Below are 16,062 nucleotides of genomic sequence, written 5' to 3'. Positions count from 1 at the left end.
CACCAGCCGGTTGATGCCATCAGGCTGACACCAGCCGGTTGATGCCATCAGGCTGACACCAGCCGGTTGATGCCATCAGGCTGACACCAGCCGGTTGATGCCATCAGGCTGACACCAGCCGGTTGATGCCATCAGGCTGACACCAGCAGGTTGATGCCATCAGGCTGGCACCAGCCGGTTGATGCCATCGTATTTCACCATCAGGTTGATGCCATCAGGCTGGCACCAGCCGGTTGATGCCACCATGTCGACGCCACCATATGATTATTTGTACTGTGTTGACTGATAAGAAAGACCTCGCAGAAATAAGGAAGTTCCATATGAACTTCTTAGCTCAGGATCGTAGGAAGTTATAAGAGTTTCATACGTTACTATATATTACTTAATCTACACGCACGAGAATAAATTAGTTTACAAATGATAAATAGCGACAAATTTATATATTAGCGCTCATTAACCGCACAAATCAAATGAATTGCGTACGCCCGGCTACTGGAAAGCGTCCAATCATTCGGTGACGCGCCTCATCTTAACCCTGTCTCTTATACACATCTAGATGTGTATAAGAGACAGATATATAGGTATATAGACATAAATAATCGTCTATATATTCCTAAAGTAAGAACATGTATTGGAAAATTAATGATATGATTAGATTACAGTATGTGACGCACACAATATATTTTTCAGGGACAATATCTAGCATTATATATACTGTGGTATAATATTAAGGGACGTCGGTATAGTATATAGTGATATAGGTTTATAATAACGTGACATAACTATAATATCGAACGAGAAAGACATGATTTTGAAGGACGCATTTAAATTATAGAGTCAATGAGTTTATTTTGGCACGACATAGGTATAATATATCATAGCATGGCATAGGTATAAGATATAAGACATAATATAGAGAAACACAAGTATTATAACGAGCCCCCCTCCCCCAGCGGGGGGGTCGCCGTCCCCCGTGCTGCTGGCGGTGCCGCAGCGCATCCTCGACGCCGTCGTCTGCCGCCGCCTCTTCGGCAAATACTTCAAGCCGTCCATGCTGTGTGCCGGGGGCGTCAAGGGCGAGGACTCTTGTCAGGTGGGCAAGGGAGGGGTAAGTTATTTTGGGTCTGCTTGACTACCCGATCGGAATTAGCTTCTGGTCGAAATATCGCATTTGACATTATAATCGACAGTGAATAAGAGAAGAGTTGGCTAAGCCGAGCTTGTAAGCTTACCTAAAGGGTTCCCTTACAACCCTGAGCCGAAGCATGCACGAGCGGATGATTTCACGTGCTCCCCGAGTCCCAGGCGGCACCTGATGCAGGGTCGGGCTCATGTACAAATTTTGTTAGGGGAGTGACGGCGACACTGAAGACGCTTCAAATTCAGCCGCTCAATTCACAGCTCATGCTCTCGATTCACAGCGTTATTTACGCTCGCAATAATGATTAATTTATCATCCAACGATTGATTTACACTTTTTGACACGTAATAAGAAAATTTACCCGTATATATCAATGCCAGGGGGACTCGGGAGGCCCCCTGTTCGTACGCACCCCCACGGGGGGACACGAAGTCGTGGGGATCGTCAGCTTCGGGGACAACTGCGCCACAGGAGCGCCCGCCGTCTACACTAAAGTCGCCAGTGGGTTTCGCCAGTATAAATATTCATTTCTCTTTCATGGTATATATAAATAAATAAAGGATGAAGTATAGTGTTGAAAAAATGTATCTAATGATAGATCAATTAATGCCCAAATTTTTTAATTAACGAATGTATTTATGACTGAATTCAAATAATTATTAATTATGTATGCCATTGGTTTGTTAAATCTCAGAGAAACTACGAATTTACAGCAAAGAAAATACACGGTAAATTCAAGTGGAAAAAACAGCCAAGATAAAGTGAATTTATTTTGCCTTTCTTTGCTTTGAAATTTTCAAAAATTAGAACTCAAAAGAATCTTTTTTCCCCAAGATAAATAGAAAAATGAAAAGTTTATGTCGTGTAAATTATGTTCACCGAAGTGCAACATATTGAATGTTCCTTGCAACCACCAGTTGCAAGGACCTAAAAAATACTAAAATAAAATAAAACTTAATTCATTTCACACCCACATCCATTCACTTCACACCCACATCCATTCATTTCACACCCACATCCATTCACTTCACACCCACTTCCATTCATGTCACACCCGCATCCCTTCATTTCACACCCACATCCATTCATTTCACACCCGCATCCATTCATTTCACACCCACATCCATTCATTTCACACCCGCATCCATTCATTTCACACCCACATCCCTTCATGTCACACCCACATCCATTCATTTCACACCCGCATCCATTCATTTCACACCCACATCCATTCATTTCACACCCACATCCATTCACTTCACACCCGCATCCATTCATTTCACACCCACATCATTTCACTTCACACTCGCATCCCTTCATGTCACACCCACATCCATTCATTTCACACCCACATCCCTTCATGTCACACCCACATCTATTGTCATAAATCCATTCATCAATTTCATTCCAGATGCGTGTAGGTCTGAACAAAATAGTTCGTTTTGTGACTTTATTGAAATTGTAAGCATCGTATTAAGGGGCCATACTTTCAAAACTCGCTAAGTGATCGCAAGTATGTACTTACGCTCTATTTTCTTGTCTATGATTGGTGGATTTGCTTGGATGGCCGTCAATGATTGGCTGATGAACTTACGATTTCTTAACTTTTTTTGAAAGTATAAGCCCAGGTCAGTTATGTTCGATTAAATTTACTGCATAGTTCGCAACGGTCAATTCCAAGCATGTATTTGAGTTTTTTGCCTAACATCACCTGCAGGTGATGTTGGTGATTACAAATTATTTATGTAATCACCAACATCACCTGCAGGTTTTTTGCCGTGGGTTGAGGACAACATTGCGGATGGGATGATGTGCACCCCACCGGGATGACGGAGGGGTGAAAAGAGAGGTCTCTGTCTCCTGAAGAGGTCTCGGATCTACCCACCCCTTCTCTACTATCTACTTGGCTACAACTCGAACTACCGTAGCATTAGGAAGTATAGAAACTGCTGCTTTAGAAGTTAGATTAAACCTAGGTATATAGATTAGCTTGAAATGTACAATTTAAAATCTCGGATCTACCCACCCCTTCTCTACTATCTACTTAACTACAACTCGAACTACAGCAGCTGAACGAAGTATAGAAACTGCTGCTTTAGAAGTTACATAAAACATAGGTTTATAATTTAGCTTGAAAATGTACAATTTAAAATCTCGGATCTACCTCTTCCCTATTCTCTACTATCTACATACTTAGCTACAACTCGAACTACAGCAGCTTTAAGAAGTATAGAAACTGCTGCTTTAGAAGTTACATAAAACTTAGGTTTATAATTTAGCTTGAAACTGTACAATTTAGAAGTTTAAAGACGTGCTTGGTTTGCTGGACATGGGCTGTTGTTTGGGTGATGAATGGGTCATGAAGTAACTTCGGTGTGTTACTAGCTTGCGGGCGGAGAAGGTTTGAGTTTTCATTTAAGAACTTATTTATATATAGTTTATAGTTTTTATATTATAATTAATTGAAATTTAGGTTAATTGGTAACATAGGTCAATTGAATGATGTAATATTTACGATAATGATTAAATGCACGTTTAGCTTATTATTAAATTGATTATTAGAGTTCGCCTAATTTTTAGCACTTCGGAATGATTAAAAACTTACCGAGAAAACGTGAACTGAAATCTGCGAAGGGAATTTTGTTAATCAAAATTCTTTTGGAGAAAATTTATGACTGTTATTGAAGGAGGTGGAATGGGAAATTATTAGGTGAACCTAAGCAGTAATGTAATTATGATAACTAACTAATAATAAATAGGCGATTGTATCATCAAAAATTTCGACGATTATTTTATTGGGCGTGGAGACGTGTGACTGGATGAAGATCAGCGCCAATACACGAGAGTCAAAAATCCTCATCATTAACACTGAAGAATCACCAAATGTGCGTTCAATGAAACAATAGTCTTCATAGAACCTTCCTTACAGTATGTTATACACACAAGCTCGATTCTCACGTATTGGTTCGGTCGAGGTATGAGAGTCTTCGTTCAACTTTATCCAATCATCCGTCTTCTGCGTTTTGAATGATTGGACTTATTGGTTAAGATGAGGCGCGTCACCGAATGATTGGACGCTTTCCAGTAGCCGGGCGTACGCAATTCATTTGATTTGTGCGGTTAATGAGCGCTAATATATAAATTTGTCGCTATTTATTATTTGTAAACTAATTTATTCTCATGCGAGTAGATTAAGTCATATATAGTAACGTTTGAAACTCGTGTAAGACTTCCTACGATCCTGAGCTAAGAAGTTCATATGGAACTTCCTTATTTCTGCGAGGTCTTTCTTATCAGTCAACACAGTACAAATAATCATATGGTGGCGTCGACATGGTGGCATCAACCTGTGTCAGCCTGATGGCATCAACCGGCTGGTGTCAGCCTGATGGCATCAACCGGCTGGTGTCAGCCTGATGGCATCAACCGGCTGGTGCCAGCCTGTTAGCATCAACGAGGGAGTGCGAAGCGAAACGCAATGCATAAGCTAGTCAGCCCATCAACATCCCTGTTGATGGGCTGATATGAAATGCCTAGCACCATATCGAACCAGTTGGAAGTCTAGTAGCTACTTGAAACTATCGTCAGTCATGATCAATTGAAACGATATTAGATCTTCTGTGAACAAGGTACGAAAAGGAAAAGAATCGGCGACAGGCCACATCAGGCCTACACTTCAGCGCCGAGATCAATATGTTATGTTATGCTATGTTCGTCCTCTTACTGACCGTTCGTCGTTGGTAGATGACGTTGATCCAGAGATACCTACGAGAAACCTCTGTGACAAAAGCTCAAGTCCTCAGATACGAGAGTATCAAAAGAATTAATCAGAAGTAATTAATCGCGAGTAGTTATTGAGGAACGCAAGGTGAACGATACTGAAGGTAGGCTACAAACGCAATTTCCACGATTCAAAGTTGTACGACATTTCGAAGTTAAACGTTCGAAGTTCAATCTGTAAAGGAATGAAGCCAAGTGAATTGTTTGAATAATTATCTCCAAAATAAATCTTTTACTATACATTTTCTAAAACCTTATAATTATCAACCGAACATTCCAAGACCGAACGAAGACTTCTCGGCTACAGACTGAGAAGCATTGGAGGCATCCTCGAGACGCGAGGAGCTGGCTTGAGAAGCAGGAGGGGAGGAGTGAAGGTCTGCTTTGGGCGTCGAGTGAACATTAAAGGGGATCTCAGAGTCTTCCGGAACAGGCGTAACAGACTTCCGAGTCCTTCTCACAGATCTTTTAGAACCTGAAGTGGGAGTGACCGGAGGGAGTCTCGAGTCTGGAGTTAGAGGGGCGGTATGTTGCACGGTTGATCTTTCAGGCACGGGCAGAAGGGATGTTCTACCATGGTTATGAGGTGGAGTCACAGCTGCAGGCAAAATGGTAGTGATGGTCGGGATTTCACCATCCAGAGATGATTCAGAGATATCAGATATGAAGATATCAGACATATCTTCAGTTTCCGTTGTTAGATTCATTCCAATTGGGGATTTCGGTTGTTCGGTGCTCCGTGTTCTTGATCGCTTACTTTTGTTCAGAGACTCTCCGTTCGTAATTGGGGTGGGCAGCGTGATCTCGATTATTGGGACGTTTAGATTTCGTTGCAACGGCTTTCCTGGTCCGGGGCTGTAACCGGAGTCAACCTGAGGGAAGTTTAATGTCAGTTCGGCACACAAGTTAGGGTGGCGTCCAATTAATCTCCAGATTTTATTTACAAATTACAAGGACTAATGTTATGGTTACTCTTTAGTCTCTTGCTTTGCGCGGTTTGACAGAATCGTCGATGGAAAGTTCGGTGGGCCTAACAGTGGAGGCATCGTTCTTAGCCGGTATGGTGGTGGACCTCTTGCGTGCGGAAGAGAAGAAATTTTTTACGTCCGTGTTCCACGCGTTCTTTATGATCTGCAGAATTTCTTCGAACGAGGTCTGAAACGAGCGAAATATTCCAATGTTTATTGATAAAGATATACAGATCAAGTATCCTAACCAGCAATATGTTCACAACCTAATCTTGTATTGAATTCAGTGGAGAATTTATAGCGTCAACCACGCTGGGCTTATGACCTGGAGATGCCGACCTAGGTGGGGTGGTGGGCTTCGTAGAGTAGACTAGACCCACCGTGGTGCCAAAAATTGCACAAGCCAAATTGTAGATGCTCACCAAGAGATACTTTATGAAGTAGTAGATCTTGGCCATGATCGTGTAGGCTACGTGTAGCCAGCTCTTCAGGCACCGGTAGACGCGTGCTGGGAGGATCATCGAGAGGATATCCGATACGTAGTGAAGAACGTATTTAATCGCCCTCACCAATGCCTCGAGCTGAAAATTAAAGACAGGTATAACGAGTTAAAGTTGCGTCTAAAACCTCTTTGGCGCACACACAAACCAGGTTTTCCATTTATAATGATATAACTAATGGCAGTAAATCAACAAGCTTGGTACTGAAACCAGAGGCCCCTTACAATATTGACGTTACCTAAGGCCCATTCAAACAGGGTGTAAAATTCATTTAGTACAACAAGTTGAGGCATGGCGAACAAACTAGAACTTTAATTCCCATCACCAGGTCCCAGCTCTCAAGCAACCAACGATCAAGGCCCTGTGCAACGGCTGAGTTAGCGTAGCCATATTTTTTTGGTAACTCTAGTTGCAGGTCTTACCGTTTCCGTCGCCCACTGCCGCAGTGTAGTCAGCGCCTTTATGATGTCTGCTCTGGTCTGGAAAACGGAGCCATTCCATTTATTCATGAAACTGAAATTCAACTATAAATCCGGACAAACGAAAATCATTTACCGTGTAGCGCTATCTAGCCAGAAAAAGGTGCTTAATATTAATCATGTGAAAAAATTTCGGCCCTAGACGAAACAACTGAGGTGGCAGGCGAAGCTCCCAATTAGGCCAAATCAAACACTCTTGAAAATTTACTTTATTATATGCCAATGGTCTGTTTGGCAGAAGTTTTGCATGAAAAAACTTTATAAAGGAACTCGTCAGGCGCAATAGGCGAAGGTTATTAAGAAACTGATATTTCACATTGTTCATCCAAGTTTAGAATCTCAAGTGGAGAAACGTCTAGCGAGAAATCACATGGTAGACGATGCTACGTTAACCTTCCCACTCTTCAATTCTAATAAGAGCAAATGATGCGCTTATCGTAATAGTCACCTGTTCCCACTGGTTCCTGACGTACGCGACCAGATTGCCGATGGTCTTCATGAGTTTGTCTCCGTAATAGTCAATAGCTCTTATCAGCTCTTTGCAGACCACCTTTATGGCATGGGTGATACCAAGCAGACCGGCTATGTACTTCGCTACCATGAGACCAGGTTTCATGGTGAGGGTGAATATTAACCAAAACCACCACTTCATTATCACGATTGCCGGGTGGAGGATAATTAGGAGCAGAGAGATCCATCTGAGCAGCATGTCCACAAGGAAGGCTTCCTGAGCGTGAAAAGGTAAGGAGGAATATCATCAGTTTCTGTAATTTAGAGCTGTTCCAGTAATTGACGGGAAAGCTATAACTTCAGGTTATTTATGCAACATCAGATAGTGAGAAATTCCTGCTATAATCACCTTGATGGATGTCACAACGGACACGATGTACCAGTATGCGATGAGGAATGTGAGGTTATGGCTCAGCAAAGGGAAGTATTTTTGAAACCATGCAGGTAGCGGAGTACTGTAGAGAAGAAGAACCCCCTGTACTCTTAGTAATTAGTTACATAGGCTGCTATTTGGCCACCAGTTACCAGACCCCAGCCTACAACAGGGGCCATTGGAAACTTTTGTAACAGTGGAGGCTAGCCAGGCTAACTATAACAGGCAGCAAATGCAATCCAAGATACAGAATGAGTACATTCGAAGAGGCTTCTGCAGAAATGAATAAACATTCAAAGACGTGCTCTTCAATCAAGAAACTGTAAGAGCTAAATATCGGCAGTAGTTGCAGATATCCAAACTAGCTTCTAGTATATCTTGCGGTGGGTCATGGTAGTATATTTCAAATCTCATTTGCTTAAATTAAGCCTAACTGAAATACCATAGACTTCATGGATTAGAATGCAACACCTAGAATGAAAGCGATGAACACCATTTCCTGGTTTAGTTTCTTAGAATTCTCAGGACGCACCGGTATCTTAACTCCATTACTCACGGATGAGGGAAGCCTGCTCCAACATTGGACGACACCTCCTGCTGGGGAGCGTTTGGGGCGGCAACGGCGCTGCCATTCGCATCGGAAGGTCCTGCAGCGGTAACCGCCAGACTCGCTCCTTGCCTGGAGGCTTCTGAACCCTCTGGCTTTGTCGCATCTCGCTCACGGACTTCAGCAACACTGTCAACCATCCTGCTAAGTTCACGTATACGATCCTTGTGCTCTAGTATGTAATCTATTGGAAATGTTGAGAATGTCAAGATCTAAGCAAGACACTGGTAGGACTAAAGTGTTGTCCTAATCATAACGTTGCGAACGTAAGGAAATCATCTTCAACATACAATTTGCTGGACGTTTGAGCGGAACTCTCCATCCTAAACGCTAGCCAAGTTCGGAGTTAGCTAGACTTATTTAGCAGTCATATACAGCTACCTTCGTCGAACTATCCAATTCAAATATTCAAGAATGGTTCTCTCCATAGTAACCATTAGTAACGTCAATCTATTACTATGAATACATGCAAGGCTTTCGACCAGTAGTCGCGTGTTAATGACCCTTCTAAGATCTACTGTAGAAGTTTCATTGAACCAAAGAATTTTTAAATTTATAGGTATCAATTTAAGATTACCCACATTTCTGATGGTAATCATGGCACGTTTGCAGCAAATTTTATGCTATGTCGTGCTCAAGATTATCTATTCTTCACCAGTAGGTAAAAATAGAAAATTAATTAACAAAAAAGCAGTTTTCCCACTTCAAAATTATCAAAATCCCGAAAGTTCACCTATTAGCCACATTTCAACTTCATCACTATCTGTCATCGTGTAAATCTGTTCTAAAATTTAGAGCGTCTGAATGTGTACAGCATCATCACGAGACCAGCTAACTAGCCAAGTTAATCGTAACTTCGAACTTTAAACCCCCTATTTCTACAGCCCTACGTCTACATCTTTAATATCTCGTTAGCGCACATGGAAAGAAAAAACTTATCATTATCTAAGTACGTGGTGGCTTCAGTTTCGATAAATCCTCCGTTCCAACCTGGACCATCCAGTTCATTCATGATGAATCGCGTGATTTAAAAGCAAAAACGAACGAGACGAATACAGTTAACCTTTCACCCATAACACATCCTAAACGGGAAGAAGGACAACTAAATACGGGAGGGTAGCCTCCACACGGCTCCCGTAAGACGAACTTCCCACCACCCGTTGATTAGGGCCCTCAACAGCACAATATATTCTACCACGATCGCGGGATAGAATTAGACAAGACAACATCCATACACAGCACTAACTAGTCCTAGCTTTAAAAACAGATAACACATTCGAACAAACCCGCTTACGACACGACACGGATTGTTCCATATTTTCCTCACAGAACCATCACCAGCTATCAAATCAACAAGCCGCACCTATATTCTAAGCATTCAAGTTTGCTGCAAATTGTGATGAATAATGTCCGGTGCTCGTAGCCGGACTGGATGTTGGGTACTTTTTCCTTGCAGTCGCGCGGCCAGAACAACGGATAATATGCGTGAGAAAATTTTCAGGGAATTTTTATTGTTGCTCCGAAATCAGGATCGAAATTTTCAAGAAATTTGTTTTAACAAAAAACTCGGTTCAAAATCATTGAAATGCCTGAAGCAATTTTTCAAGTTGCTTATGAAGTTTCCGAATAATCTTCATGAGCAACTTAACAAATTATTCCGCCGCGTTGCCGAAGAAACGTTTAAGCTAAAGCCATACTTCGAGAACATGGATATTTGTGCCACGCATGCTCATATAGTTACTCATTAGCCCTATTTCCGTATAGCAGCTACGGTACACTATGGTCGTTGACGGATAGAACCTATGGTAGACCATAAACATTGAGGGACAGAACCGACGGCAGACCATGGACATTGAGGGACAGAACCCACGGTAGACCATGGACATTGAGGGACAGAACCTACGGCAGACCACAGACATTGAGGGTCGAACCTACGATAGACCGTGTAGACATTGGGAGACGAAACACTTATCGCGAAATTTTTTCAAATTTTCCTTATAAATATACATTATTTTAATTTAATATTTGAAATGTTTTGCAATTGAAGATATGTAATATAAGAAAATTCTGAGTTTACGTACGTGCGTTATATTTGGAGAAAATGTGTATTTATGATTTTACGAGTGGCTCATCGATTACATGTACAAAAACGGGCTGGAAGTTCATATTGAAAATTTACTATGACGGAACTGGGAAAATTCGATAGATCAATATTATTGAAAAGTATTCATGTATGTGGTATCAATAAAACAAAAACAAAATACTCAATTTTTAAATTTAATCACACAGAAAGATGGAGCACAAAAAAACACTCGTAGCACAAAAAAAGTAACAACTTAGATGAAGCATTGGGAAAATTTCAATATAAATTACACAATTGATTAATGACATTCACCCGGTGAGTGATCAAAAACGTTAATTCATAATATAATAACAGATAATAATACAAATACTGGCAGCTACCAATATTATAAATAAATAGCTGGTGTAAGATAATCATTAACTACCTAATCGATGATTATTAATTGCGGTGAAATACACGTCACGTGATAACGTTTACAAGAAATTAAAAATCTCTACTTTGTTAACTGTACACAGTGCACCACAATTTCCGTGTCAAGAGATCAGCTCAAATATAAATATCTTGACCGAAAGTAATTTTTCGTAAAATCATTTTGATGTTGGAATTCCTATACATGTGAAGAATTTTAAATATTAAATACAACTAAATTTTCATAACACGCATTTTGGACTCAACTGTAGCGGTTATGAACATAATATTTAAACTCGAGTTACTATCATGCGTCTTTCTATACTAAAATTTTCATCATGGGTTTTTCCTGGAACGCCCGAACCACTTCCAGCCGTCGCTGGCGTCTTCCAGTTTCCTCGGATCGCGGGTAACCACCGCCGGTGTCCCCGGGGGCTGAAGAGCATCCGACGGCCAAGGCCTCTTCAATAAAGTTTTACTACTGGAATAATTTCCTAAATATTGGTTTTTGTTCAACGTCGGTACAGTTTTTGGGAATTTCAAGGCAGGGTTTCCGGCTTTGGTTTGTTGCAAATGTCCGCCCATCACAAGCATTTCGACTTGTTCTCTGGACAGCCTCTTTGGTGCCTGTTCTGTCCCGAACGGACCAGGTACGGGAACAAAAGTGCCTCTGTCTATTCTATCTACACGAGAGGACTCTGACATGGTAGGAGACTTCCTGTCATGCCTTGTCTCCTTCCAAGACCGCAGAGGGTAAACGTCTCGAGCGGTGGTAATCCCTTGGACTCCTTTGGGAAAGTTGGGCCTCCAGATCAACATTTCTTTCGTCAAGTTTACTGGGGCGTTTGAGTGTGGAGAGAATTCATTTGTCGACATAATATATCCATTTGCTAAGGATGGTTTCGCAGAGTAGACGCCGTTACCCTCTGAATTATTCAACGTAGGAGCAGTGAAATTTCGATTGGAGTTATGGGGCTTTCCGAACGAAGCGCTCAAAGTCTCTACCTTGTATTCTTTCTTTAAAACATTTTCAGGAGTGATTGTCGTTCCAAGATTTTCTAAAGGTAACGTAGATGGGAATTTTAGTGAAATTTCATTACTGAAATCTAATGTGCGTAAAGTTGGTGTAGATGGAGTGACATCAGATGATTCTAGAATCAAATCCTGCATCGCATCTTCAATAAGATCGACCTCCGTGAATCCTGTGACATCATTGAGAATTTCCTCCTGGTTTAAGGCACTGGCTTCCTGTTCATGTATTAGCAAGTCCTGCGTGTCGAAATCAACGGTATCCACTAAATTGGGGTTTAACTGTGTAATATTTTGAATCACAAAGGGCAAGATTGGAACAGAGTCCTCGAAGTCTTCTCCAGGAGCGTACGCTCGCGTAACTCGAATTGAAGATGGTCCATTTGCTGTACTATGACTAAAGGCCGTGAAGGGGGACATATGCGAATTACTTACGGCACTGCTTACCTCTGGTTGGAGGAAATGGTCCACTTCAACTGAATAGTTTCTTTGAGTAAGGTTATCGGTATGGAAAAATTGTTCCGTCTGTTTTGATGCTTCTTTTCCAATCAAAGGATTTGCAAGTTGGTAAAAGTCCGTATCAACCAACAGGTCATTCCGAACCAATGGGTCTGTCCTTGATGATGAGTCAATCCGATCTATGAAACCCTTACGGACAATAGGTTCGTGAGAAGACCATGCAGCATCCATATCATCACTGAGAAGAAGTATAGGCTCCTGAGGTATTAAAACATTATTTGGAGTTACGGAAAGGATGTTTGGATGTCTTGAAACGTTTGGCAAGTTCATTTGGAAGTGATGAGGTTGTCGTGAAGATAGTTTGCTTGTAAAATCCATAAATGGTTCGAACGTCCTTACGTCCAAGTCGTTATGAGTTGTTGGAAAGGGCGTATGAGTAGGTTGTTGTTCCAGCAAAATAGGTTTATTTTCAGCTTCTTGGTGCTGTGCTTGCGTTTTGTGTGGAGCTTCGTTCTCGAGGAACGAGCTCCCCGTGCTTGGGATACTCATGAGCATTTCATCTGCATTACTTTGAAGTCCGACGGACGGTGCTTCAAAATCACTAGTAATTTCATCGGATCCTTTTTCATTATTTTGAAGAGGCATATCGAAATGCACATTTTCAATTAAAGTAGGATCATTTACCATTTTAGGAGTTTCATTTCTAGATGCCAGTAACTTAGCTAACAAATTTCTATTCGATATACTATTTGCCAATTGTCCTTTCTTTCTTGTTACGGTTTGACTTGCTTTACGGTTGTCAATCTCTGCGTCAGGTTTTCCTGGGAGACCAAGGACTGGAGAGCTTGATTGTTCAGCAGATACAGAAAAAGCAAAAAGTTTTTCTAGTTCTCTTATGAAGTCATCAGCAACAGAAGGAACAATCACATTTACTGTTGATATACCTAAAGGAGATTCGGTGGCCAGGTTGTTCAATATGTCGGAAGATGAGTCGTCTGTGACGCTCGTTGACAGCGCGGTATTTTTTTCGAGTATTGAATCAGAATCTTCGTAATCTTGAGAGTAATCAGGTATTTCATTTACATCCGTAAATACATCAGCTACTTCTTCCTTTTCGACAATTTCTTCATTCAAGGATGGATCCTTATTTCCATTGATTCTGGCGATAGATGTAGTGATGGGAGGAGTGGTCGTCAGTGTGTGGGAGTCTGCCGTTGTAAAAAGTGATTCTGAGCTTGGATCCACACTAGGTAGGATGAAGTGCATGTCGTCTAGGAGACGCAAGCCAAATGCGTTTCTTGGACCCGGCCTCCATATGAACACGGGAGTATCCAAATGCAGAAGTTTGGAATCGTCTGTGAAACGACCGAGAAGTAGCTGAAGGGAATCATTTCTCATTGAACCTAAATTTGATTCGAAAAAGGAAAGAACGTCTTTGACGTCAATGGCGTTTTGAGAATTAATATTAACTGGCAATAAAGATTTTTCGGATGTTTTGTTTTCCTGAGTTGTAAATGTGTCTAATTCAATTTGCCCTCTAAACAAGTGACCAGAAGTTATGGGTAACTTTGTCACATCCGTGGTTTCGTTAATTTTACTTAAAACGTCACTCAACTTCAAGTCTTCAAGGGACGACTTGAGAAACCCTTTCTGTGATTGAATTGGCTCGTTGGGCACTACAATCGTCAGGTTACCAGAGCTTGGTGAAATATCTATTCCTGCGTCGGACAAAATGAGGACAAAATCATGAAATTTCGATATACCGATTTGCTTTGGATTTCTAGATGTTTTAATTTCTATGGGGGCCATAATCGCCTTGTTTATATTCGGTTGAACAGCCTTTTCAACCTCACTTGGGAATGCCAAGTATGATGGATCTGTCGTGATTCCTCTCAGAGCCTCCCTCACGGTAGTAAAAACAGAAATTTCTTCTGATTCGACGGGAGCTTCCGCAGGTCTCAAGAGATTTGCAATTGCCGACAAGTCGACCCGAGGTGTAGTATTTGGCGAATCTTCATCTTGATTGCCAATTGGAGTCACTGATATGAACTGTTCTATGAAATTCTTAGTAGTAAAAGTACCTTGAGAACCTTCGATCGGAAGGAGCCTATCATCATTCTTCTCATTTGAATGCTTTGAGTCAACTTGTTTTGGCGATTTAACAGTCGCTGAATTCACACTGGACAGCTTATTCGTGGGGCTGAGGCTAGCAGACGCTACATTAGTGTCGACGTTTGGTTCAGAAGTAAAACTATCATCGTCGGATTGGTATTGATATTCCTGAGAGCCTTCTTTGATGTTATCTTCGTAGAATGTTTCTTGAACTAACCTACCGTTTTCATCTATGAGGATTTCTTTGAGGACTTTCATGGGTAACGGCTCTACTACTGCTGATGGCTTCTGTTGCACCTGCGATGAAGTCGCCGATGATTTCGTTTTATGAACGTCATCTCTTAAATTTTGAAATAGATATTGATATACTTCAGGTAACAATTCTTCTCCCGGGTACCGATAAAGGCCAAATTTGGAAGGAACTTGTGGAATGGTTTTACCAAAATGCTGCTGAGGCGAGACATAAACCTGCATCGAAGGCGGGTAACTGCTCTGTAGCGGAATTCGTACTGGATCAGCAAGGAATTCATTTGGAGGGCTGGGGGAATTTTGTAATTGACTCAACTGCTCATGATTCAAACCCAGGAATGCGCCAAAACTGTTAGGGTATGGAGATTGAAGCGGGGATAATTGGCTCTGTGAAATCAACCGCTGGAGAGGGGAGAAGTGACCTAAACTACCTTCATACCCGGTCAACGGAGAATGGACTGCAGCTGGAGATGATGGATCATTAAGTGAAATTTGCTGAAGCTGCAACGTATGACTGTTAAACGGATCTGTGAAGTGCTGGAATGTTGGATTATTGGGGAGTCGTAAATCTGAAGGGTGATGAACTGGGTCCTGGTGCGCTGCTTGCTTGAATTCATTCTCATTATTTAGGTTTAGTGAGTGGTCATAGACAACCGGATAGAGAGGGGATCCTTGGTTAAGCGTATACTGGAAATTATTTAACAAAGCGTGACCCGCTGGATCAAGACTTGTGGGAACCACTCTTTGACGGATGATTTGGGGAATGATAGTGCCCACAGGGACCTTGCCTGCTTGATTGCTGAACTCAAAATGTCCCCTGGGGTTAATCGGCGAAAAAGGGCTTAGAGACAAATCGTTACTCACTCCTGCAAAGTGTGGTTGCAGTATAGGAGCTCGCGTGCGTGTATTGGAGTTTTCTAACCCAAAATTCGTTACAAACGGTGAAGGAATTTCATGGTAAGTAAGAGAAGAAGCTGAAGGCGCGATAGTGTGTCCATTCTTCAGGAGTTGCTGAAGGGTGGTTGGTTTTTCTAATGCGGTTGAGGAATGCGTATTGATTTCAGTTAAGTAAATTGATTCCGAAACGTCATCTATTGCAGTGTCGTCGTTCAAAAACATTGGTTGATGCGATGATAACTTAGATTGATCGATGGAATTAATTATAAAATTGGGCAAAGTTGTAGACGAGATGGAGAAATTTGGCCTTCTCGTAACATTGAATGGCAGCAAGGGATAACTAAGAAGCATATTTTGGGCTAACAGCTCCGACTCTTCCTCATGAAATCGATCGTTTTCTGTCCGATATTCCCGATCGTTTTCTGATAATATTGATGACTGCGCTGAATGAAATGAATCATCATAAA

General features: G+C 41.5%; 2 protein-coding genes across 2 annotated transcripts in view; one reads left to right on the top strand and one right to left on the bottom strand.

Moving 5' to 3' along the window:
* Positions 1-4,283, top strand: part of LOC108668446 (phenoloxidase-activating factor 3-like) — a 6,996-nt gene extending 2,713 nt beyond the window's left edge. Inside the window, exons 2-4 of the mRNA XM_018155671.2 lie at positions 954-1,093; positions 1,522-1,642; positions 2,910-4,283. Of these exons, the coding sequence (XP_018011160.1) occupies positions 954-1,093; positions 1,522-1,642; positions 2,910-2,971 (323 nt within the window). The 3' untranslated portion in view covers positions 2,972-4,283. The remainder of the gene's footprint in view (positions 1-953; positions 1,094-1,521; positions 1,643-2,909) is intronic.
* Positions 4,284-5,123: 840 nt separating this feature from the next.
* On the bottom strand, positions 5,124-8,893 carry LOC108668451. Its single transcript, XM_018155677.2, has 7 exons — positions 8,308-8,893; positions 7,728-7,833; positions 7,317-7,595; positions 6,812-6,868; positions 6,312-6,470; positions 5,909-6,076; positions 5,124-5,793 (listed from the first exon to the last, which is right to left on the bottom strand). The coding sequence occupies exons 1-7, from the start codon at positions 8,496-8,498 to the stop codon at positions 5,185-5,187; spliced, it is 1,569 nt and encodes a 522-aa protein (XP_018011166.1). The 5' UTR covers positions 8,499-8,893; the 3' UTR covers positions 5,124-5,184.
* Between the last annotated feature and the right edge of the window lie 7,169 nt (positions 8,894-16,062).

Source organism: Hyalella azteca, unplaced genomic scaffold, assembly GCF_000764305.2.
Source record: "Hyalella azteca isolate HAZT.00-mixed unplaced genomic scaffold, Hazt_2.0.2 contig16890, whole genome shotgun sequence".
NCBI lineage: Eukaryota > Metazoa > Arthropoda > Malacostraca > Amphipoda > Hyalellidae > Hyalella > Hyalella azteca.
Note: the sequence above shows the minus strand (reverse complement) of the source record. Positions and strands in the feature narration are given on the sequence as shown.

Excerpts from the sequence above, each read along its gene's own strand:
- LOC108668451 (XM_018155677.2), bottom strand. The coding sequence starts at position 8,498 with ATGGTTGACAGTGTTGCTGAAGTCCGTGAGCGAGATGCGACAAAGCCA. Across the intron at positions 6,471-6,811 it reads GGCAGTGGGCGACGGAAACG|CTCGAGGCATTGGTGAGGGC; the intron begins GTAAGACCTGCA and ends TTTAATTTTCAG. Across the intron at positions 5,794-5,908 it reads ATTCTGTCAAACCGCGCAAA|GTTGACTCCGGTTACAGCCC; the intron begins GCAAGAGACTAA and ends AACTTCCCTCAG.